This window comes from Vombatus ursinus, unplaced genomic scaffold (assembly GCF_900497805.2).
Source record: "Vombatus ursinus unplaced genomic scaffold, bare-nosed wombat genome assembly UNPS02014810.1, whole genome shotgun sequence".
In the NCBI taxonomy this organism is placed as follows: domain Eukaryota; kingdom Metazoa; phylum Chordata; class Mammalia; order Diprotodontia; family Vombatidae; genus Vombatus; species Vombatus ursinus.
The window spans coordinates 16,711,204-16,736,807 of NW_020954588.1; the positions used below are offsets into that span (position 1 = coordinate 16,711,204).

Sequence of the window (25,604 nt, forward strand, 5' to 3'; positions counted from 1 at the left end):
AATGATATAACAAAGTTATACCATTACATGCTTTCTTTCTTTCTACTTGTAAATTAAAAGTAACTTGACAACTCTCTTGCTAATATAACTCTTTAAAAATATAGTTGATTCCATCTGACTATTTGCAGCTACGTGAAAAATATCTACATATGAATCATAGCACATAAATTTCTTTAAAATTTACTTTTTATATGGGATTTAACAGTATAATGTAGCCAGTAGCAAATCTGGAATCAAGGTCAGCCTCCTCAAAGGCAGTTGGTCAACTGATTTAAGCTGTGGCCAAAATATCACTCTTGAGGGACTGGAAATTCTATCCTTTGTCATACTACCTGAAAATCACACCACTTAGAGACAAAGTAGTATCAGAGGAATCCAGAACTATAGTTTATAGCTGACACCTCCCAGTTTCCAATATGGACAACCATTGCATCACATCTCAGGAGGTGGAGCTGATCAGGGTTATGTGACAGACCATGGAATAGGTTCCAGGCCCATTTCTCTTATGCCTCTCTCTCTCTCTCTCTGTCTCTTTCTCCCCCTTTCTCTCTATGTCTGGCTCTTTCTGTCTGTCTGTCTGTCTCTCTCTCTGTCTCTCTTTCCCTCCCTCACCTTCTTCCAAAGTCCTTGTACATTCTTCAAATTTAGGATGTTAATTATTTGCATAAAGTAAATCTTCTCCCAAAGTCCATGTATATTTTTCAAATTTAGCAGAATTCAGAGGGCATGTGAAAAGACAAGTAGCTAGGTTCCTGGCTTTTTAGTAAGAACATTTGCTGAAGTTAAGATTTCAGAGATTTTTACCTCTGTACATATGTGTTGTACATATTCACAGTTTGATTCATTATATCACATGCTATGTGCAAGGCACTGTGCTCAAAGCTGGGGGATCCACGGCAGAAACCAAATATCCTCTGCCCTCAAGGAGATTACATTCTACTAGGAGGATACACCATGTATGCAGATAAGTCAAATGTGAGATAAGAGAGCAGCCTGGAAGAAGGTGGTCAATGTACCCCAAGAATACAGGCCCAGAAGACTTTTCATGGAAGAAGCTTGAGTCAAGCCCTTCTGTAGCTTTAGCAAAAGTACATCTACACTAGTTCAGAACAAAATATGTGAAATGGAGCTAGCTTCATGTGTTTAAGGAGGTGATTATTTTAATAATTTTAGGTGTTAGCTAAATAAATTTAGCTATAGTTTAGTTATTCAATACCTAATTTTAGGTATTGAAAATGTAATGTTTTAACTAGAGACCTGAGAGGTAGAGTGGCGCAATGGATAGTGTTGGTATTGGAGCAGGGAGGGTCTGGGTTCAAGTGCTGCAGTGACACTGGACAAGTCCCTTACCCTCTGACTGCCCCAGGCTACTTTCTAAGACTATAAAGGTACAGACAAATGACAAGGCTGCTTTGGTTAGAGGGAGTTTCCATAGCATAATTTCCTTTGCTAATGAAATCAGAAGTCTGGAACATAAACAAGAAGAAGGAAAAGAAAAAAGAGAGACCCGGGAGTTTTGCCCCTTGGATCAGCTTAACTAAAAATCTATGACCTTATGTCTAAGCATTCTTGTAAAATAAATTAATCCTTTAACCATGAGCTTGTATAAATAGTGAATGTATAGTCTGCTGTCAAGTTGGGTTTTTTTAAGTGTTGGCTTATAAGTCAAGGGGGAATTAATAGACCCCCCCACTTCTAATGTGGAGAGAAAAAAAACATTTTTATAGAATTTAATTTTTAAAGGTCTTATTCTGCCCACTTACTCCCCGGGGAAGCGTATCAACCTTAACTAATGTTGAATGAATGAAACTTCACATGAATAAAGTAGCCCGAGCACAGACTGAAGATCCTTAGAGAAATTCACAATTATGTGATAAGCCCAGACCAAGCTTTAAGAGGAGGCAGATTGACCTTTCCTATGTATCCCTCCAAAGGGCCTTGAAGTCTAGCTATTTATTATTAATAAATAATATTTATTAATAAATAAGTTATCAGAGCACCTAGTTATTTTCTGTAATTTTCTGTAAAAAAAAATCTGCAGTTTCACTTCCCACCCCCCTCCTCCAAGTAAAATCAACAGCCACAACAATCCTTCCCCCTAAAATACTATACAATGTATTAACCATCTTAACCCAACCCCTTAAGGATATAATCACCATCTTAACCAGTATCCCCTAAGGTCATAATCACCATCTTAGCCAGTGCCCTCCAAGGTCATAATCTCCATCTTAACTAGTACCCTCCAAGGTTATAATCACCATCTTAACGACACCCACCCCCAATGTTATGGTAACCATCTTAACCAGATCTCCCCAATGTTATAATCACTTTCTTAACAACATCCCCACAATGTTATAATAACTATCTTAACCAACCCCATCGCCCCCAAAGTTGTAGTAATCATCTTAACCATTCCCTCAAATATTATAACCATCTTAATCAATATCCCCTAGTGTTATGATAGCCCTCTTAACCAAACTCCCAGATGTTTATAGTAACCATCTTAACCAACCCAATTCCCCTTAAAGTTGTAATAACCATCTTAACCAGTCCTTAAAATGTTATAATCACCATCTTAACCAACAGCCTCCCCCAGTGTTATGGTAATCATCTTAACCAACTTCATTTCTCCCCACCTCAATCAGGGTATTATTGTTTGAATGAAAACATGATACTGCTGCTGTGGGTGTGTTCTTAACAGACAGACCAGTTTTGGTCCAGACCCATGATTTCTTTAGCATTAGGGACTCTTCACATGGAAACGCTCACTATACATGTTGGATGCAAATCATCAACTCGTCTGGAGCTTCCATCCTTAGAGAGCTGTCTGGGGATGCTGAGAAGTTAGATCACTTAAAAGATGGGACTTGTTAATCTTCAGAATATCTTATATAATAAATCTTATATAATAAATCACTGTTTTGTATTAGATAGAAGCTTTCTATTCTGCTTCACTTTTAAACTTTACTTTGGAGACCAAAGAAATTCCTCCCTTCCATTCTCTGCATAAGTCTGATTGAAGTGGTACCATCACCCAGCACATATTTTATACACATCAGGTACCAGGCCCTGTAGGTGCTCACAGATAGGAACACAAAGAAAAAGCAAAATCTTCCCCTGCCCTCCTGGAACTTGCACTCTAATGGAAGAGACAGCAGTCACTCAATCAATAAATATTTATTAAGCACCTACTATGTGCCCAAGCACTATGATAAGAGCCAGGGATACAAAAAAGAGGCAAAAAAAAAAACAGTCTCTGCCCTCAAGATGCTTACAGTCTAGCGGAGGAAAAAACATACAAACAAATATATACAAAGCTAGCTATATCCAGGATAAATAGGAAATAATTAACAGAGGGAAGGCCCTAGAATTAGGAGATGGGAACGCTTCCTGTAGGAGGTAGAATTTTAGTTGGGACTAAAAGGAAGCCAGGCAGGTTGGTAGTTAGAGCAGAGGAGGGAGAGCATTCCAGGCATGGGGGACAGGCAGAGAAAATGCCCAGAGCTGAGAGATGGTAATGTTTTATTCATGACACAGCCCGGAGGTCAGTGTCATTGGACTGAAGAGTACTCCTTGGGGGAGGAAGGTCTAAGAAAGGTTGAAGGAGGCTAAGTTATGAAGGGTATTGAATGCCAAACAGAACTTTTTGTATTTGTTCCTGGGGGCAACAGGGAGCCACAGAAGTTTATTGAGTATGGGGAAGGTGACACGATCAGACTTGTGCTTTAGGAAAATCACTTTAGTGGCTGAATGGAAGATGGCTGGGAGTGGAGAGAGAGTTGAGGCAGGTATCATATACAAAACAAAACAAAAAAATGGTGCATACAAGATAACAGTAGACTGAAGGTGATGGTGCTAGAAGTTAGGGGCCTGGGAAAGGCCTCCTGCTAGAAAATGGCAGCTGAGCGGAATATTGAAGGAAGTCGGGAATTCTAAGAGGCAGAGATGAGAAGGAAGAGCATGCCAGGCGTGGGAGGCAGCCAGAAGAAAAGCACGGAGGGAAGATGAACAGGATGGCTGGATCGTGAAGGACGTGGAATGGCATAATGTATAAAAAAAGACTGGAAAAGGGGGCAGCTAGGTGGTGCAGTGGATAGAGCACCAGCCCTGAAGTCAGGAGGACCTGAGTTCAAATCTGGCCTCAGACCAAACACTTGACTCCTACTGGCTGTGTGACCCTGGGCAAGTCATTTAACCCCACTTGCCTAAAAATAAAAAATAAAAAAGTTAAAAAAAAAAGACTGGAAAAGGAGAAAGAGGCCAAGTCATAAAGAGCTTTAAATGCTCAAAGTAGTTTAAAACTTAATTCTATTGGCAACAGGGAGTTTTCTCACCTTACGGAATAAGGATTTTTTCACCTTCTTTTCTTTAAGTGGGAAAAATCACCTGTTTAACATTTTAGACAGTACCTTCAGCATTGGTTCTTTGAACCCATGCACAGTTACATCAAGGTTCACTGCCCAGCTGATGGGTCACACTGCCAATGAAGGGTCAGTCTCCTCTATTCATACGCATCGTTGTAGCTAGCATATATATAATGCCTACTATGTGCCAGACACTTTACAAGCGTTACTTCATTTGATCCTCATAACTACCCTGGAAGGTATTATTATGATGCCCCTTTTCAGTTGAGGAAACTGAGGCAAACAGAAATGAAGTGTCTCAGGATCACACAACTAGGAAGTGTCTGAGGCTGAATTTGAATTCTGGTCTTCCTGACTACAGGTCTAGTGCTCCAGCCACAACACCACCCAGCTGCCTTACTTAGCCCTTAAGCTACTTACATCATACCCCGTCCACACCCATTCAGCAGAGGACCTTGTCTGATAGAGAAAAAAGTTGAGAGTATCTATCTTGAATTTCTTCCTCCCATTTCTGCAGCTCACACACTCTCAACATCATCCTTGTCTCTGTCCTTCTTTGCTTCAGTTTAAGGTAGGGCTGGCTCTTCTTGTCGATGCCAACCTTTGTACTCATGCCCACGGCACTGCCTTTTGGATCTTTCCACAATCATTCACACCCTCGGTTTGCTTTTCAATCTCTCCTTATCCATGCCCTCCTCCAGGATGCCTTTGCAGTCATTCCCAGATCTTCATGACAGACAAAACTCCGCTTGACCCCCTTCACTGTCATCACCATCATCACTTGTCTTTCCTGCCTCTCACAGTCTGACTCCTACAGAAAGCTGCTTTCACTTCCTTACCCCTACTCATTCTTAACGTTCTTGTAATCTGTCTTGGGTCCCACCTGTTGGCTGAAGCCCCTGGATCGCTCTCTGCCAGATCACCAGTGACTTTTTATAGCGAAATAGGATGGATATTTTTAAGTCCTTCATCCTTTACCTCTCTGTACGGGCGATACTGTCCAGCACCCCATGCTCCTGGCTTCTCCCCTGGGTTTTGGTGATACTGCTTCCTCCTAGCTCTTTTCCCCCAATGTGAACACCCCTTTTCAGTCTCCTATGAAGGATGTGGTTGATGTCCTACTCCTCTAGAATGGGAATAAGATTGTTTCGTCACTTGTATTTGCATTCCCATATGTACCCAATAGGTGGTTAATAAATGCTTTTGAACTGAATGTGCATTTATCCTAAGACTCTGTCCTGAGTCCTCTTCTCCTTTTACATTGCTTTTCTTGGGAATAACATTAGCTCCTGCAAGTTCAACTCATCTCTATGCCAATGACTCTGAAATGCAAGTGCTAATCCCACATCATCAGCCTCCTGTTAGACCTCTCCTTGGACGTACCATAGACACCTCAAGTCAAGTCAGCAAGCATTTATTAAGCACATTCTGTGTGGCAGGCAATGGGATAAGTGTTGGGTGGGGATTCAAAGAAAGGCAGAATACAGTCCCTAGTCTTGGGAGCTTCCATTCTAATGAGGGAGACAACATGCGAACCACTGTGTATAAACAAGAAGTAGAAAAGATGAATTAAAAATACTCTCAGAGGGAAGGCACCAAGGACCAGGATAGTGAGATTTTAGCAGAGACTGGAAGGAAGCCAGGAAGTCCATTTGTTGGTGGAGTTGGGGTTTTTTTGAGTTTAATTTGTTACCATGCCTTGAGCCTCTCCCTTTTCCAAACCATCCTCCACACAGATGCCAGATGTATTCCAAAAACAGAGATCTAACCATGTCACCTCCTTGCCTAAGAAGAATCAGTAGTGCCCTATTATAAATACAAACTGCTCTGTTTGTCATTTAAAGACCTTTACAATCTCACCCTTAAGCTGTTTTGCCAAAGGGATTTGACACATTCCGTGTTCCAAACATACTTGCCTAATTGATGCTCCCTAGACAGAACATTCCCCCTCCTTTGCTTGGGCTTCAAGCCTGCAATGCTCCCCCTCCCCACCTTTGCTTCTTAGAACCCCTTACTCTCTTTCAAGGCCCACTCACGTTTCACTTACTACAAGAGTTCCTTCCTGATTATCCCAGACCTACCCCCAAACTTTTTGGATATGTTCTGTCTTCACACATCTATGTATGTGATTTTCCCCACCACTCACCTTCTCCCCTACCCTCCATAGAATGTAAGTTTCTTGAGGGTAGGAACTGTTTTCTTTTTGGTTTTTGTGTGCCCAACATGTTGCAGTTTATTAAACACTTAGAGCTTCATAGGCATTTAATAAATAATGGCTGCATGAATCTCTCTCTCTCTCTCTCTCTCTCTCTCTGTCTCTCTCTCTCTCTCTCTCTCTCTCTTTCTCCCTTTCTCCCCCTCTCTCTTTCTCTCTCCTTCTCTTCCTCCCTCCCTCTCTCCCTCTTACACACACACATACACACACACACACACACACACACGCATCATTATTTTCTTCACACTTTAATGCATCATATTTGGAGGGCTAGAATTTCTTAAAAGGAGTCAAAGAAATACATACATATACATATATATACACACACATGCACCAGCATATAAATATGTTCTAAGAAGTTGTGATACTTGTGAGTTTGTCAGTATGACCAGGTTCTGAGCTGCTAAGATTCTGATCAAATCCAATATTACACAAGAAAAATTGTTCCTTCTGGCTCATATCAAGAGACATAGTCATGAGATTACAGTACAATGATGTGAAATTGAAGATGCTTACAAAGAGATTGGGCATGCAGTGCCCCATACGTGTGCTTTTACCTAAGCTAGTTGCATCTTAATTAGGCCTCAGAATTTCTTCTTCCTAAGCAGAACTGAAAAAGGCACATTATTCTCTCTGTTTCACAAGTAGGATTTCTGTAGGAATATTTTCTTTCCCAACCAGTGGTATGACTACCCTCGGTTAGGCACGAAAATATGTGATGAGTAATAGAAAACACTCTTGGAAGAAACAGTAAAATAGAGACTCTTTTTCTTACTGATTTTCTCCTTCAAGGAATTTGGATTTCTTGAATATGGCATATTCATTAGTCATCCTACAAAACTAATTTCCTGGAAACCCCAGCCTGCACTAAAACTGTCTGAATGATTATTAAAATTTTGCAAGAGAGTTGCCTCATTAGCCCCCACTTTTCAGACCTTCACCTAGAAGCTCAGCTTTATTCCTGGGTTAGCGTTAGGCAAACATTGGCAGCCTGATACCACACCTTCGGTGCTTCTCCTTACAATATCTGAGATGATTTCATGCACCTGATCTTCAAGATACAAATTTCTGAATCCTTGAATGTTTGGGGTTCTCCTGTAACTTCTTTCCCCCTCTTGTTTCCTCGTTGGTGACATCACAAGTTAAAGATAAGCAGGATCTCTAACCTTTGAGGACACGTTGAGTAAACAACCATGCTTTCCCAATTTGGCCTTTGATAAGGCTATCAAAGACCGCATCCAAATTTACAACTGCATGACACGAGGCAGTAGAGTCTCCAGTGAGCCATGTAATTTTTCCTGGGTACTTAATGGATTTAATTCTCTACCTATATCACTTTGAGAAAAAATGTTGATAATATTCAAATTATTCATTAGAGAACACTAATAAAATACATAAGCACGATGGTTGGACAATGACTGATTCCCATATATTATAAATTATAGTTATATTCCCATTTATTGTAGATTATGTTTACTTTCACACAATGGCAAGAGTAGAGTTTACTTGCTTAGGGAATCTAAGTTGTTACTTTCTAAATAATTTACATAGTAAATTTGCATCCCTGTAAGATTGAGAGGCCTTTGTCCCTCTCCCATCTGCAAGAGTAAGTGTTCAAGTTAATTCTTGGCATGTCAGTTGGTCCATTTACAACTTTGGCCTTACTCCAAAAATGACTAAACATGAAATTCTTTTAACTAACAAAGAAGCAGTGACTAACAAGTTATCAGTTGTCTTTATCTCAAACTGGCTCCCGGGTAGTGCCTAACCAGTGCTGATCTTGAGTTGGGCAACTGAGATGTCTTTCTTTTCTTTTTGTGGTTAATTGACTATGAAACTAAAGCCATGATCTAATTGAGTTTGTATTTTTAAAAGATAACAACATATAACGTGTATCCTGGCAGCACATACCATGATTTCATGGTTTTGCTACTAAAGTGTTACCCAACAGAACCGAGGGCCCATATTGGCTAAAAGGAGAGGATTGGGCTGAGGGGAATTTTGACCTCCTATCATGTTATGGGATGTATGGGTAGAGTAAAGTTTTGCTACATTTTGTAGAATCTCCATTTTCCCTTCTGTCTTTGGGCCACCACTGAGTCTAATGAATTTCTTAGAAGTCCCCTTGGCTCTCATTAAAGAAAGTTGGGATCTCCCAAAAGGTTCTCTAACCATGTGAGAGATGCATTGATAATAAGACCCAAGTAGAGATTGATTTATATTTAATGGTTAAAGTGAGAAAGTTCATATTTCATATGTATTGTAGCTACCAATCTGAATAGGAGAAAAGAAATCTTATGTATGTTGTCTACCATTTTCTTGCTGTCCCCTTTCTATAGGACTTCTGTAACTCTGCTGTGCCCCTTCAGGATGGCTTTGACAACATAATGGTAACACCTGCTGTCATTTCCTTTTTATGTATATATATAACATATATACATATACACACATACACACACATACACACCACTCTATTATGACTCAGTCATTTAAACACCAAAGTGAAGACCAGAAGAATATTCCTTAAGGGGTGCCTCTGATAGAGTTGAACCCACAGTTATATGTTTGAAATCAACCTCAAAGTGTATAAAACATATGCATTCTAGACTATGTTCTAGTAGGCCTAGATGACTGCTTAGGGGTAACTTTAATCACATTGGGCTCCTCATTGCCAATCAACATGATATTGATGAATATATAATTCTCATGGCTGGGCTTTGTAGCATAGTCTCTTCTGTGTACCTTCATTCATCCCCCTGATCATTGTCTTCCTCTTTTTGTGACTTTCTTTCCGTCACTAGCAGAGGAATGCGTAGCATGCTGCTTTATAGACCATTTGCCAGATACTGAATGATGTTACAAAAATAGACCCTTTCTGTCCCATACCCTGTGTCTCTACTTCCCACATACTAGACAGAATGCATCAGATTTATTTCCTGTCCTATATAAAGAAGGAATTTTTTAAAAAATTTTTTTACCGTAAGACTTGTTGCGTGTATATTTTAAGACCACTCCTAATACCTTACTGGAAAAGACAATAATGCATGCTTTCATTAAATTACTGGTTTCTGCAGCAGCTCCTCTGCCAGTAACATGAACCCCTAGCCCTTTCAGCAGAACCAGAGCAATTTTGAAGTGTGAGCATAAATTAATGAATTTCCATGGCTAATTTTGTGTCTAGTATATCTCATGTTTTTATTTTGTTTCGTTTTGTTTTTATGACAGAATGAAAAAAATGCTCTAACTCTTTTACTGCTTAGCTGTGTTTTATGAATGTCTATTGGTTAGAATATTTGTTATCTTTGACAATTTTTTTCAGCAGAGAGAAATTTGAAAAATATTCTCTATAAACACCAATTGCTTATAACTTTTATTTTTGGCACTTTAGAATGTGCAGAGTGTAGGTGAGGGTTCCATTTGTTTTTAAATGGAGCTTGAAAATCATTAAGTTTAGATACGTATTTGGGGCTGTCTGATTTCTTGCCTTACAACGTAATAGTTCAAGTCTTTTTGATAAGGTCATTGTTGGGGGCAGGGAGGATGAAAAAATTTTCCCTAATTCAAGAGGATGATGATGTCTTGTGAATTTCATTATATGCCATTTCCCTACCACATTTTCAAGTTGTCAGATGTTTCAGTTCAACAGGCAAATTTTGTTATTGCTTTGAAGTGAACCCAAATTAAGTTTGAACTTATGCTTCTAATAGATCATTTCCAGTGGTCTTAATGATCTTTGAAATTTTCCAGTGCTGTTAGAAACATAACAGAATATATGCTCAGCAAGTCAACATTGTCATTTCCACGTTATTTCTGTATTGTAGTAAAGGAAGGCCTTGCAAAAATTTCAGTAGCGGTCTATCCATTACATTACCTGGTATTTTTGTTTTAGCGTTCCAATAAATCATGTAGCTCCATGTCCCTGAAATGGATGTTATCATTAACTTATTCCAAAGTCAGATGAGCTTACAGAGAAAGACTGTTTGAAACACCCTCATAATTTAAAGATTTTTCTCAATAATAACAGCAGCTAGCATTTACGGAGTGCCTACTATGTGCTAACGTTTTCCATGTGTTGCCTCATTTGAGCCTTACTGCAACTGTGGGACTCAGATGCTGTTATTATCCCCACTTCATAGAAAAAGAAACTGGGCTGAGAAATGTTTTTGACTTGCCCAGAGCCACACTAATAAGTGTTTGAGGCAAGATTTGAACTCGGGTCTTCCCAACTCCCAAGTCCAGGACCTAATTCACCGTGCCACCTACCTGTCTCTAGGAGCTACTTTGTACTTGCTAATTAACTAGAACCTAAAGAGATAGTTGCCCTGATAATAAATTTTTATTTAAAATTTGATTCTGTGTGGTATAGTAGAAAAAACTCTTAGATTTCTTGTTGGGGTATCTGGATTTGAATCCCAGCTTTGCTTTTTGCACTGTCTGAGGGAATTTGGCCAAGTCATCTTCTCTGGGCCTCAGTTTCCTCATCTGTGAAATGAGAGAACTGAACTAAATGGCTTTAGTTCTAAATCCTTTGACACTTGTATAAATCAATGTCTACCCAGTAACTCATAAAATTTTGCTTATTGGGTTTCCCCAGGAACCTTTTCTTTTATTTTATTTAAAGTGTGTATGTGTTTTATGAACAGATGAATAGAATCCATGGTTTTTAGGCTACAGGTGCTGGGATGTGCTTATACAAAAGCAAATCAATGAAGAAAGATTTAAAACTTATCAATAGTGACTGACTCAGTGAGATCAGGCACCACTTATTCTTCCAAAATATTGAATTTCTGGGGCAGCTAGGTTGCACAGTGGCTAGAGCACCGGCCCTGAAGTCAGGAGGACCTGAGTTCAAATCCGGCCTCAGACCAAACACTTGACACTTACTAGCTGTGTGACCCTGGGCAAGTCACTTAACCCCAGTTGCCTAAAAAGCAAAATAATAATAATAATACAAAATATTGAATTTCAATGTAATGCCTGCGGTCAGTTTATTTTATTGGACAGCAAAGTGTCTTTTAGAAAGTTCACTTCGTGGTTTGCTCACTTGACTGAAGGAACTATTTCTGATGGGAGAACAACTGGATGCCTAATATTCTGAAGAGTAAATCTGAACATTTGTTAGGATTTATTATCATCAGATTTATTGTTTGTGAAATATCTAATTCTACTCAATCAAAATTTTTCCAAAGTTAAAAGTTAAGAAGTAAAATGTAAGAGTTAAGAAATATGTTTGAGGGGCAGCTAGGTGGCGCAGTGGATAGAGCACAGGCCCTGAAGTCAGAAGGACCTAAGTTCAAATCCGGCCTCAGACCAAACACTTGTTACTTACTAGCTGTGTGACCCTGGCCAAGTCACTTAACCCCAATTGCCTAAAAAACAAACAAAAATAAAATAAAATAAAAAAAAGAAATATGTTTGAGATCATAAAAATAATAATTATCATGTGTTGAAGTCAGAAGTGGTTCTGACAAATGTGAAAATAAAAATTTCAGTGTTATCATTTAGTTGAAAGAGCATTAGCTAAGAGTCAGGAGCTCTAGGTCTCACTGGCTGAGAGTCAAGTCCTAGCTCTGCTAATCCCTGGTTCTTTGACCATAGAAAAGTCTCTTTACTCCTAGGAGACTCAATTTCTTAATCTGCAAAATGAGGGAATGGGACTAAATGATCTCTAATACGTCCCTTGCAACTTGAAATCTAAATGTTCTCCAAGGCTCCTGGAAGCTTTAAAATCCCATTCATGTGTGAAACATAACTTTGTGATAAATCATGGTTAAAAACAAAAGAAATGAAACTCAGTTTGTGTCTGAATCACTGAGGTAGCAGCATAAATGTAGGTTGAATCGACTCCAGCCCTGTCCCTCTCCAGATAAAATGATTGCTCACATTGATGTAACATGTAAGAGAGTCTGCAAAATGTTTTCCCCACAATCTAACAGTAAGGTAGATTCTGTAAGGAAGAAACGGGGGAGATTGGTGAGCAAGTAAGTATAGCATTTAGATAGCTCTAATTGTCTGAGGTGTTATTACATTGAGCCTACTTTGCCTCTTTATCCATCACTTTCAGTTCTGCTCTGGGGGCCAACCGAACAGAACAAGTTTGATCCCTCTTTCATGCACAGCTCTTAAACTGCTTAAAGATAACTGTCCCATCTCCCCCTAATCTGCTCTTGTCCAGGCTAAACACCTTCCACCAGTCCTTCAATGGCACCGACTCAAAGTCCTTCACCCTTCTGGTTGTCCTCTCCAGATTGTCAATGTTCTCTGTGAAATGGGGTACCCAGATTTGGTCTGACCTGTACAGAGAATAATCTGATTTGATAGCAATATTGCTTTTCCTTGGCTGCTAATTTGGGGCGTTTTATAGGAAATGAGGGATTTTTGACCAGCAGGACAGTTTAGATTTGCTTTTCACCAGCTCTGATGTTCCAATGTTTGGAAAGACAATGGACCAAATTTGTGACAGGTCTGGGAATTGACTCTCACAATAGTTCATGAAGTTATCTGACTCTAAGTTTTTTCATCTATGAACCAGGGCCAGAATCGTTTGTAAAATTATTTGGCACATTGAGAAAGCATTTCTACCAGTTTGATGCCATACATTTATAATTTATACCTTTTTCCCTTCCCAAGGCAGAACTAGAAACAGGCATATGATATTGTCTATAGGACATGTCACTCAGTGTTCCAGCTTTTCTCCCAAAGTATCTTTTCCATTTCATGAAAATAAAAATGACACCATATGTTCACACACACCTCTTCCCCACTGTTTGAGTCATTTTAAGGAGAACCGATTCCCAGAGCAGGGGTGTCCTTGAAGACAGTATCATAGCAGTGATAGGAACGTTAAAGATTAGGATAAATGCTTTGGAGGTCACTAGTTTGCATGTTTCTTAGTGTGCGCAGAAGACTGAGGTAATTTCAGTGGATCCAAGCAAAAGTTTCTGTAAGTAGCCTGATCAAATGAATAGAAATGGGAATAGGGGAAGTAGGAAGCTAAGAGATATTCAACATGGTGGCCTTGTGGCACTTTGTGCAGAAAAGAGTAGAAGGGTAGCATCTTGATAGGGCTGTGAAATGGCTAATATTAGCTGTATTTTTTAAAGGTATGATCTAGTATACATACTCCATCAAATATGGATTCCCCTTTTGGAAAGTTTTGTATTTTTCGAATAAATAAAAAAATATGACTCAAAAGAAGGCTTCTCTCTTTTCATCTGTAAGCTGGATTTTGATGGCCATTCTCATTTCATTCTCTAATCATTGATGATTTTGAAGTCAAATTGTCTCTTTAATTTCTGATTGGGCAATGTAAGTGCTTAATATTAAGAATTAATTATCCTGGCACAGCTAGGTGGCACAGTGAATAGAGCACCAGCCCTCGAGTCAGGAGGACCTGAGTTCAAATCCAGCCTCAGACACTTGCTACTTACTAGCTGTGATACTTAACTAGGCAAGCCACTTAATCCCAATTGCCTCACCAAAAAAAAAAAAAAAAATAGAAAAGAAAAAAGAATTAATTTACCTCCTTTATTTCCCTCAAAAGAGAGAGAGTCAAGTGAGTATTTAAATGTTCTAGTCTTGCATTCACATATTCCTATGTATGGCCATATTCCTAGTACCACAATCATCATTTTCTTATTATACCAAAAAAAACCAGCTACTGCAGCACCCCCAAGTTCCTGGGAACACCTAGCCATGGAATGCTAATAAACTGTTGGCCTTACTGAGACATATCTGTTAAGTTCTTCATATCAGCAAGCTGGGTGGGGGGACATGGGACACATAGTTGGGCTTCTCTTATTAGAGATGTGTTGTTATTTTCTGTGACCCCAAATCATTATTGATGAAGCCAAATGAATTGACACTAAGTGTCCTGATTGCAGTTGGTGATCGGTCTTAGATCAACTGTTGGCCATTGGTCATTGGTTAATTCCTTCTTGAAACAGTGGAAAGTGCCAACTTTAGTCTTTGAATAGAGACAAATTAGAAGTTCTCCAGCCGGTTATGAAGCCAATTACATTGAAATTTCAGTTTAACTCGTTTCCTTTTCATCCTGTTCACATTTTTAAAGTCCTTTTTAGTTCTTCTGGGCCGAAAACCTTCTAATGGCCCTTGATGGCTTCATGAGATTGCTCTGAAAAGCGTTTGATATGTTGTAGTAAAACCACGAATGCCAGGTAAGGGTTGAGTGCCTCTCAGACTCTTTACCTTCTTTTATAGTGGTACGTTGTGCTTTCATTGGGAAGTATCCTCGGAACCCACTCATAAAACTGCCACCTGCATAGATAAATGCTGGTAAATATGTTTTGGAAAGAAAGAAGTAAAAACTGTAAATTCTTTTCATTTAACAAGCTTGTATTCTGTGACAAGGATTCTTAACCATTTTGGTCATTGACTCCTTGGCAGTCTGGTGAAGCCAAAGGGCTGATGATTTAAATGCATAAAATAAATATGTAGGATTACAAAGGAAAGCAATTATGGGGAAATGCGGCTATTGGACTTTTTTTTAAAGTCATAAACCCCAGGTTATAAATCCCTAGTCTATAGTTATCAGCAATAATGCCCAGGGATTCCAAAGCAGCTGTTAACTGTTATGATCCAAACAATCACCTCTGATTTCTCTTCCAGGGCCAGCCCCTAGACCAGGCTGCCATTTTTCCTCCACAAGTGCGACCATCATCCCAGCTTCCTCAGTATTCAGGGTTGCAACAGGCACAGGTACCTACATTCCTTAATTCTTTAGACATCACTGATTATTTTGTTTTCCATAGGGGGGTGTTGCTTATTTAACTTAGAAAGCTGAGATTATACTTAGACTATAGAGCAAGCGTTCAGTTTTTATTGCCCTGAGCTATGCAGAATATTTATATTCGACCAGTCTTTTCCCTAGGGGGCCCTGAAATTGATCTCACCTATAGAGGACATTGGTAAGAATTTCCAAGAGTGACAAGGTGCAAGATAGGACAGTGAATTTGAAGGAGTAGCCAGTCAGAAGCCATCGGTGTAGATCTTGCCTCTGCTATTTACTACCCATGTGACCTTGGCTAGGTTATTTTCACATCTGTAGCTTGGGTTTCTTCATCTGCAGAATGAAAGGCTTAGACCAAGGTCCTTTTTGGATCTACAACAAGATATACAGGCCCTCAGTTGTCTAAAATTAGAGCTAAAGGGGACTGTAAATGTGATTTTGTTCTTGCCTCTTAACTGAATTTCAGAGAGCCTTGCTAAGGTTCCCAAAGCTAGTAATGACATAATTGGATCTCAAACCCAGGTCCTCTCACACCAAATCTATTACATTTTCTACCGTACTGATTGTAATCAGTTTTGATAATGTCTAAGATGCATATTTACTAAATGAAATCAGTAATCAGTGCCCTTCCTAATTAAACCTCCATTAGATCTATGATTCATTAAATGCAGAAAGGTTAAAATGCTTGTCTAAGGTCAATACATAACGTCAGACAGCACCTGGCCCCACCTTATTTATCCAACTTTATTTTTCATGGTTTCTCCTACCCAACCAATCTAGTCCAATCATTATCCCTTTCCATCCTACCTACCACTACGGCCTTTTTTCCCCCTTTCATGCCTTTACTCATGATATGCTTCTGCTTAAAATATTCCTCCAATTAATTGATGATGAAGCATGCTACCCACATCTTGACAGAGCGATGATGGACCCAGGATGCAGAGTAATACATATGATCATAGCCAATGCAGGAACTGGTTTTGTTCAAGTATACATATATATTTGCTAGTAGGTTTTTTTTTTCTTTTTGTTTTTTTTGGGGGGGGGAGGAAAAGGGGAGGTAGGGAGGAGGGACAGAAGGAAAGAAGTAGGGGCAGCTAGGTGGCATAGTGGATAGAGCACTGGCCCTGAAGTCAGGGCCTTCAAATCTGGCCTCAGACCAAACACTAGACACTTACTAGCTGTGTGACCCTGGGCAAGTCACTTAATCCCAATTGCCTTTAAAGAAAAAAAAGAAGGAAAGAGGTAAGGAGTGAAGGAGGGAGAGAAAAAGGGAAAGAAGGAAGGAAAGAAGAAAAGAAGGGAGGAAAGAAAACCCCCCAGCTACATGTTGAATTTATTATATAAAGCAAGATATACAAAAAGAGATTCCTAGCTTTTTGTGCAGGCCTGATTAGAAGGTTCATTTTATTTGATGTTAGGTTTATGCTAAAAATTGTTTAGAAAATAATCTTTTTCATAAGTCTAGTTCCATTACCTCCTTTCCATTTTACCTCTTCTTTCAAAAAATTTTCCTTGACTAATTTATTTTACTCTGATCACTTCCCTGTTCTGTTGCCTCATTCATTTTTTCATTCATTCATCATATGTGATACAATAGAAAGAATATTTTAATTTGGAGTCTAAAGACCTGGGCACAAATTCTGACTTGGCCACTAACGACCTCCTTTCAACAAGTCACTTAATCTCTCTCAGTCTCAGTTTTCTCATCTTTAAAATGGAACTATGATCTCATGTCTCCTCTTGTTCTAAAAAAAAAAAATCCTATCATTTTAAACATTAATTGAGCCCCTTCTGTGTTCAAGGTGCCATATTAGACAGTCAGAGGGATACAGAGATTAGAGATTAATGGCACACATCTTTTCCCCACAGAGATCTCTTGTTGTAGAAAGGGAAGTGAGGCACATAGATTATCTATAATTCAATAGTTATAATATTCAATAATTCAATAATAATTAAATAATATTAATTGAAAAATACTAATATTGAATAATAATTCAATAATAGTATGTGATCAGTCCTATTAGAACTAAGAGCAAAAAGTGATTATTTCCAGCTGGTGGGGTGGAAGCAGTGGAATCAGAAAAGGCATTTAATTTGGGTCTTAAAGGATAGTTAGATTTCAACCAGAGAGGGTAAGGGGTTGGGACAGAAATCTCCTGCCACATTAGGAGAAGCTGAGTAGTCCACTTGGGCCAGAGTATAAGGTATGGGAGTAAGAGACAAATGAGAAAAGACTGAAAAAAAAGGAGTTTAGAAGCAGATTATTCAGGGCCTTAAATGCATCAACATATAATCGACGTTGCATAAAGGTACAGCAGAAAGGGGCTTGGGTCTGGGTTCAGATCCCACCTCTCTCACTATCTGTATGTTCTTGGACAAGTTACTTAGGCCTCTGGGCCTCAGTTTCCTCATTTGTTAATTAGAGGCAACTAGGTGACATAGTAAATAGAGCACTGGACCTGAAGTCAGAAGTAAGTCCTGAATTCCAATCTGGCCCCAGATGCTTACTAGCCATGATGTGACCCTGAGCAAATAACTTGACCTCTATCTTCCTCAGTTTCCTTATCTGTAAAATGAGGATGATAATGGCACCTACCTCCCCGGGTTGTTGTGAGGATCAGATGAGATAATGTATGTAAAGCGCGTTGCATATCCTAAAGTTCTGTGCACGTGCTAACTTATTATTAGAATGAGAGGGTTAGACTAGGTGGTCTCTGAGATCTGATCTCCCAGATCTGGACTTATGGTCCCGTGTTTTTCTTCCTATATTTATATTTCTCCCTATATTTTCCTGAAACTAAAACTGGGGTTGTCCTTTTACCGCGGGGGATTATTTTCCTTACAGGCTGTGCCCCACGGATATACCATGTACAGTTCTCAGATGCCTCTCCAGCCGCAGCAGGCCAGCGGCGTGGTCCTGTCCCCCGGCTACAACCCGAGAACGTACCCAGCCGCACATTCCAATCCAGCTCTGATGGAGAGGCTTCGGCAGATGCAGCAGCAGCCCCCACCAAGCGGGTATATTCAGCAGCAGGCTGCCGCTGCCGCCTACCTTCAGCCTCTGCCAGGATCTCAGAGGTGAGGCTTAGGTCGCCACACTGATGAAGAGGACGGCTGCTTACGTCATGTGGCTTTTCACTCGGTCCAGCAATTTATACCTGTTGTCTCGTATGGAGGGACCTTAGAAACTATTTAGTCCTAGACAGAGTCTTTGGACGTGATTCTTTGGAGCTTCCAAGTTCCTCATCTGCCCCTTCCCAGGTCTGTGACCAACTGTAGAGGTCACCAGCGGACGTTTCAGTGCCTGCTCTCTGCTCTGCACCATGTCGTCTCTGCAAACACAAAAACAAAAACCGCCAAGGAACCTACATTCTCTGGGGCTAGCCAGTACTTGTACAGTTAGAAAAGTATAAAGTAATATGAGAAAGTCCCCAGAAAAGTCAGTCAGTTTCCTCATTCTGTACAATGGGTGATGATATACTGTCTATCTCACTAGTTGTGAAAAAATACTTTTCTAACTTTGAGGTACCGTATAAATAGGATTGTATTTTTACATCATAATGGTTAGTTATAGATTAGGAAACTGACACCCCCTCCTCAGAATAAGTAGTTTTTTTTTTTAGTTGACGTCTCTCGTCTTGATTTATAGCTTTTAAGGCAAAGCAACAACATTTATTATGTAATTGCTGTATACTAGGCACTGTGCTATTATACTGGGGATCTAAAGACAATTAAAAAGAAAGGCAGTCCCTGCCTTAAGGAATTTACATTCTTTCAAACTTAATTTAAAATGAACATAACTTATCTAGCCCAAAGTAGGGTATAGAATTGGTAGTAGTGGTGGTGTTAGAGGTGCTTGAAGTGTAAAACATGGCTAACTTAGTCCATAGTGGTCTTGCTTTTGATGAAGTACTAGCTGATAGTGGAGGATTATTATTGACTTGGGAAGCAGTGCCCCATTATGTTATAGCTTGTTGGGAGATACAAGGCCATGAGTTTGAGTAAGACTGTGGTAGTGTTTGTGATCATGGTACCTTATCAATTTGTGATTGCTTTGACCTAGGAGCCCCCATCTGAGATTTTCTTTTTCATTGAAGCGGTATTGCGAGGTCTTTACATTACTTCCATTAATAAAACCCCTTGGACAATGTCCAAAGTTAGATCTTCCTTGTGAAGAATTTCCCACCTATAATGGGTAGTATTAAAAACTCCACTGTTTTGATCAATTGTTTATGATCAAGTACTTCATAAAGTGGCTTCTAACAGAGTATGAACATTTCAAAGATTTTTTTTAAATAAGCCATGCTTACAGAATTATTAGTTGGCAGATAAAAAAAATTATTCATTTGAAAAATAATAATTTGATTTTTCAAGGATCTATTTCTTGAGCTCTGAACTTTCATTTCACAAGCTGCTTAGTGGAAGAAATTATGTAGTTATTCTAAGTGCAAAATACAACACTTGCTGTATTGATTAGATTTAATTATAAAGCCTTATTTTTTTCAGAGTAAGGGATCTTCATCTTGAGAACACAGACCAGATTCCTCAGTTCTATAAAATTGTCTCTTTTTTTATTTTAATAAGTGTATTTTAATATAATTGCTTTCTATTGTAATCCTATAATATTTTAATTAACATTATAATAATGTAAAAATACATTATTATTACTAAGTCCTGTATTTTATTTTGAGTTTTTTTCTGTATTTTATTTTGTACATTTAAAAACATTATTCTCAGAAGAAGAGACAGGTCCATAGACTTCCCAAGGCTGCCGGTGGGGTCCATGACACAAAAAAAGGTTAACTCCCTTCCTCCCATTTCCCCATGTTACAACAGTCACCTTATAGTTATGACTTCACTTGAATCTGTTAGTAAAATCATGGGATATTCCTATTGTAACACCAGATGTTTTCATCTAATACATTTGAAATCCTGAGGATTCAGAGCTATTTGTGTTTGAAGAAGAAGGGATGTCAAATTTGTTTTCACTTTCCAGACTGACCCATCAACCTTTACAACAAAGTCCTTTGGTTGGCGGGGGACTGGATGCCGTACTGACCACTACGCCCCACCCAAACCTCAATTCTGTGCCGTTGCCTCAGGACCAGATGAGACAGAGACAGCAGCAAATCAGACAACAGAGGCTCCTTCAGGTGGGGGATCATGCGATAAGCGAAACAGATAGTCAGTACACAATCCTGCTGCTGTTAATGCTGTTGCTATATACAAAGTAACAAGCTTCTAGGAATGTTTGTATCTCTGCAACACAGTGTAGTTACAACTGAGTTAAGAGTAACTCTTTCTTCCTGTGCTGTTGCCTATCAATAATAATAATAACTGATATTTATATAGTGCTTTAAGATTTGCAAAGCACTTCACATGTGCTACCTCATTTGAATCTCACAACCACCCTGGGAGGTAGGTGCCATTATTATCCCCATTTTATAGATGGGGGAACTGAGACTGAGAGATTAAGTGATTTGCCTACAGACATATAGCTAAAAAATTAGTGTCTAAGGGAGTATTTGAACTCAGCTCTCCCTGACTCCAAGTCTAGCACTCTATTTATTATCCTACCTAGCTGCCTTTTATGTAAAAATTAAGGAAAGGATAGATTTTTTTCCAGGGTATGCCTCATAGTGACTCTACTGTCTTGAGGAATTAGGGGTATGTGTAAAGGGTGCCACCAAGGTCTTATCCTCAGCTGGGCACATTTCTAAAAAAAAAAAACCAAAACCTAATTATTAGCTTTCCAGGGCCAATCTGGAGAATTGTTTCACATTAAATACTTCATTTTCAACGGTGCTGATACCTAAACCAGGAAAAGCGAGAACAGAGAAAGAAAATTACAGACCAATTTCCAAAAAAAATTTGGGCTTGATGACCTTTGGAGTCCCTTACAGTTCTAGATTTATGATTGTATGACCTTGATTTATCAACCAGGATGCCAGATTATTCATTTTAAATGGGGAGGTGGGAGGGCAAATTATAAACAGGGTACTGGAGTCCTCATGTGTGTCATACCCCATTCTCATATCAAAATATCCAGGAAATTGAATTTGTAATGAAAAAAAAAAGTGTATCATGGTCATTAAATCAGAACAAGAAAGTTGCACGTTCAGACTTTAGGGAGAAAATAGAAATCCATCAGTTTGGCAATCCAGCCTTCTGCTTGTCCAGGCTTCTTAGGGAACACCCCTTCACGAGCTCTCTGTTTACGTCAGACTGGCCTTCGTTCATCCCTTCTGTCTCCATGACTTTGTACAGACTGTCTACCGGGGCTGGAATTCACTTCCTCCTTACCTCCAGCACTGAGCATCCTTAGCTTTCTTCCATCCTTAGCTTAGGTACCATCTCCTATAGGATGTCTTTCTTGATCCCTGATTGCTTGTCTGTAAATATCTCTACAGTATTCCTGCAAGAATTACAGGCATTGTTTCTGTGCCACTAGATAATAATAGTGTATACCCACCTAGGGTCATTTTGTTTGCCTGATATTGAGTCTTTTTCATCAGATACACATTGAAAGATTCTAATTTTCCGATTCTTATTTGTTTTTGTTTTTTGAGGTACCATGTTGACCATTACCTCTTTGTTATCACAAAATTTCTTCAGGATAAGCTTGCTACAATAAAAGAAATTTCAGTTTATCTTATTAATTACACTTAAATTGGAGCCTCCTTGGTGGACTTTTGGAAACACTGATCATTTGTTGAAATTTGGGCAGGAAAAAAAAGCTGGTAGTCTAAGCAATTTATTGATAAATCTTGTAAGTACTTTAGCTGCTGAATCTTATTTACTTTATTTTTAAGGGTTTTTCTTAAAATAAAATTTTAATAGCTTTTTTTGTTTGTTTTTATCATTTAAATTTCCTTCTGTAATCTAATCCCTTCCCCTCATCCCTCACAGAGAGCTGCCTCTTATAACCAATAAATTTTAAAAGAAAAAGAAAGAAGAAAAAAAACTCAGCAATCAATACATTTTTAAAAATCTGACATATGTGTCCTATGCCTTTGGACTCCTGCAAAGGACTCCTCTCTTTCTCCCTTCTCCCTTCTGCAGAGGAATGGGGGAAGTTTCTTCTCATATTTCTTCTTTGGAATCAAGCTTGTACTTGGTAATCTTGCAATATTTATTTTATTTTATCATTTTGTAGTTATTGGTCTTTCCGTTTACATTGTTGTAGTAGTGTTGGGTATGTTATTTTTTTGGTTCTTCACACTTCCCTTTGCATCTGTTTACCTAAGCTTTTCCATGCTTCTCTATATTCATCATATCCATTATTTTTGTATAGCACAGTAATATTCCATTTCATTCATGTACCACAGTTTGTTTAGCCATTCCCCAACCAATAAGAATCTAATTTGTTTTTTAGTATATTCATTATATGTTGGTGTTTATTAATTTCAGTTTCAGAGGGTGACTTTTTTTTAGACCTTCTCCCCTAAATCTTAGAGTATGTTTTTTGGAGATTTGCAATCCTTTTTACACTGACTACACTATGCACAACATATTAATTCTTATTACAGCAACAATAGGTCAGGAAACTAATCTAGGGACTCTGTTGGATTGGTCAAGGTTGGGTGTCCTCCTAAGGTCCATTGCCATTGGCAGTGTCACCATTGAGGGCAGTCTGGATCTAGGCCATCTTAGATCTTTATGTCTTAAGTGTTATTTCCCCTCCTTTTCTGGGAGCTTGGGTCACTTTATAGGCAAGTTTTAAATAACTTCAAAGTCTTCACAATAGAATATATCATCCGCATTGTGGAGGGAGGGGTGGTATGAAATCTACCAGTCAACCCAAAAGTATTTAAGCCTTAGAATGACTGTCTTGGGATTAGCCATGGGAGTGAGTCCTTTGGGGAAACAATGAAACATCTCAACCCTTTCCCTTGTCCTCACCCCTAATATCAGGACTCAGACAGCTCTTCCATGGGTCTCAGTTCCTTATTAGGCTAAGCCTTTCCTGAACTAGACACTAGGCAGGAAACTAAGAGGACAAGGAAATTGTAGGGGAGGACGGGGCAGAACAGAAGAAGAGTGAGAGAAGACTAAAAAAAGAGACCTTTGATGTCAGGTTTAAGTCAAGAGGTTTATAGAGTGAGCCCTGGATTTGAAGTCAGGGTATTTGGTTTCCAGTTCTCACCCTAGCTGTTTGACCAAAGGCAAATCACCTCACTACTCTGAGGCCGTTTTCACAATAATGGCACCACTCATCTCATAAGGTATTTGAGAAAAAAGACATTTTAATGACGGTATCCAAGAATTGGGGAGTGATGGGTGGGATTCACAGAGAGAGATTTCAGCTTGATTCACTGCAGAATTTCCTGTTAATCATCAATATCCAAAGGGAGAATGGGTTGACTCGGGGGGAATGGGTTCCTCTCCCTACTGAATACCTTACTTTTAAAAAAGAAAGAAATTTGTGAACCAAGAAGTCTTCATGGATTGGTGGGTCCCTGAGCTGAGCTTTGAAGAATCGGTAGGATTTCACTGAGAAGTTAGGGGAGGGAATAAACTCTGTTGTGTTGAGTCAGAGAAACTAACCAGTCACTTTATAGGCTTTATACTGAATTTAAGGATGGCAAGTCTTTGTGAGGTATTTAGATGTTGATCAGTTTTTTCTTCAGTTACAGCAGCAACAGCAGCAGCAGCAACAGCAGCAGCCCCAACAGCAGCAGCAGCAGCAGCCCCAGCAGCAGCAGCAGCAGCAACCGCAGTCACAGCCGCAGCAGCAGCAGCAGCAGCAGCAGCAACCGCAGCCTCAGGGTCAGCAGGCACTGGGACTCCAAGCAATGCAGCCACAGCAACCTTTGGTAAGAAGATTTGTTGAAGAACATGGATGTGTTTAGGGTGGGGGGCTTTTACACGTTCATGTGACATATAAAAGGCACCGTTAGGTACATGGACTTTAGGAGTAATATTGTTGTAGAACTATACTGCAGCCCTCCTAGACAAAAGGAGGAAAGAGATGAGAAGTCTATTTGGAAAGGTCAAAAGTCTGGCATAGAAGACATGGAGGTTTCACTTATCTAGATATCTTCTGCAACTTAACCTTCCCTCCTGCTCCCTTCTTCCCCCTTCCTCTCCTTTCTCCCTCCCCTTCTTTCACTCTTCCCATCTCTTCTCCCCTTCCTTCTTTCTTGTACTTTTCCCTCCCTTTTTCTTTCCTCCCTTCTTTTTTCTTCTCCCTTTCTCTTCTTTCCCCCCTCCCTTTTGTCTCTTCCTTTCCATTCTCTCCCTCTTTCTCCTCTCTTCTACTTTCCCTTCCCTTCTTCTCTTTTCCTCTTTCCCTCTTTCTTTTCACTGTCGTCCCTTTCTCTTCTATCCTTTATCCCTGTCCTCTTTTTCTCTCCCTCTTTTCTTTCTTTCTCCCTTTCTTTCCTGTCCCCCTTTCTTTCCTCTCCCATTCCCTCTTCCTCCCTCACTTTTTTTATGACTCATAAAATATTGGCTTGCTTTAATGGCAATTTAGCACTTCAAGAAGTTAAAGAAAACAGGAAAAGGTGGTGCTATTTCTGAATCTGATTCAGACCAAGAAGTAATGCATTGAAAGACATTTGGAACCCTGGGAAAGAAGTGACCATTCCACCTTAGATTTTGTGATAATAAAAGAGAGGAAAGCTGGAAGAAATCTGATATGTACCCTAAATTTTTAGAGAGGCGTATTTGGAAATTGAGAGCACATATGAACAAAATATGTAATAAAAATGTTTTTTAAAAATTAAAGTAAATAAGTATTGTTCAATAATAATGCAAGCAATATGTGACTAGGTACCAAATTAATGCTACAGGTAATAAGTGCTCTAGGACAGAGGTATCAAACATGCCCATGCAAGTGCCAGGAACCAAATTAAAATGTAATTGAGAAACGTGTAACAAAATAAACAAAAATATGTAAGAACACAGATAATGTTAATATGTGATTTTCTATATCAAAATGCTGCCAACGAATGGTTTAGTGGCCCCATTTCTATTTGGATTTGACACAACTGCTCTGGGATGTCAGGAATTGTGAACCATAGCAATGGAGTAGAAAAAGAAATGGATTTGAAGTCAGAAGACTTGGGTTGGAATCCCAGCTCTACTGTTTATCTATGTTGGTTTGGATAATACTTAACTTCTCTGGAGCTCAATATCTTCATCTGTAAAAAAGAGAAGAGGTTGAACTACTTTCTTAATCTGAAATCCTCTAAACTTTTGATAGAAAGATGGATGGATAAATAGATAGAGGGATGAATAACAATAGTGGGTGGGTGGGTAGACAGATAAG

General features: G+C 39.2%; 1 protein-coding gene across 1 annotated transcript in view; it reads left to right on the plus strand.

Moving 5' to 3' along the window:
• MED12L (mediator complex subunit 12 like) overlaps nucleotides 1–25,604 on the plus strand; it is a 385,357-nt gene that overhangs the window by 351,479 nt on the left and 8,274 nt on the right. Inside the window, exons 38-41 of the mRNA XM_027875724.1 lie at nucleotides 15,208–15,297; nucleotides 18,177–18,409; nucleotides 20,328–20,484; nucleotides 24,013–24,147. Of these exons, the coding sequence (XP_027731525.1) occupies nucleotides 15,208–15,297; nucleotides 18,177–18,409; nucleotides 20,328–20,484; nucleotides 24,013–24,147 (615 nt within the window). The remainder of the gene's footprint in view (nucleotides 1–15,207; nucleotides 15,298–18,176; nucleotides 18,410–20,327; nucleotides 20,485–24,012; nucleotides 24,148–25,604) is intronic.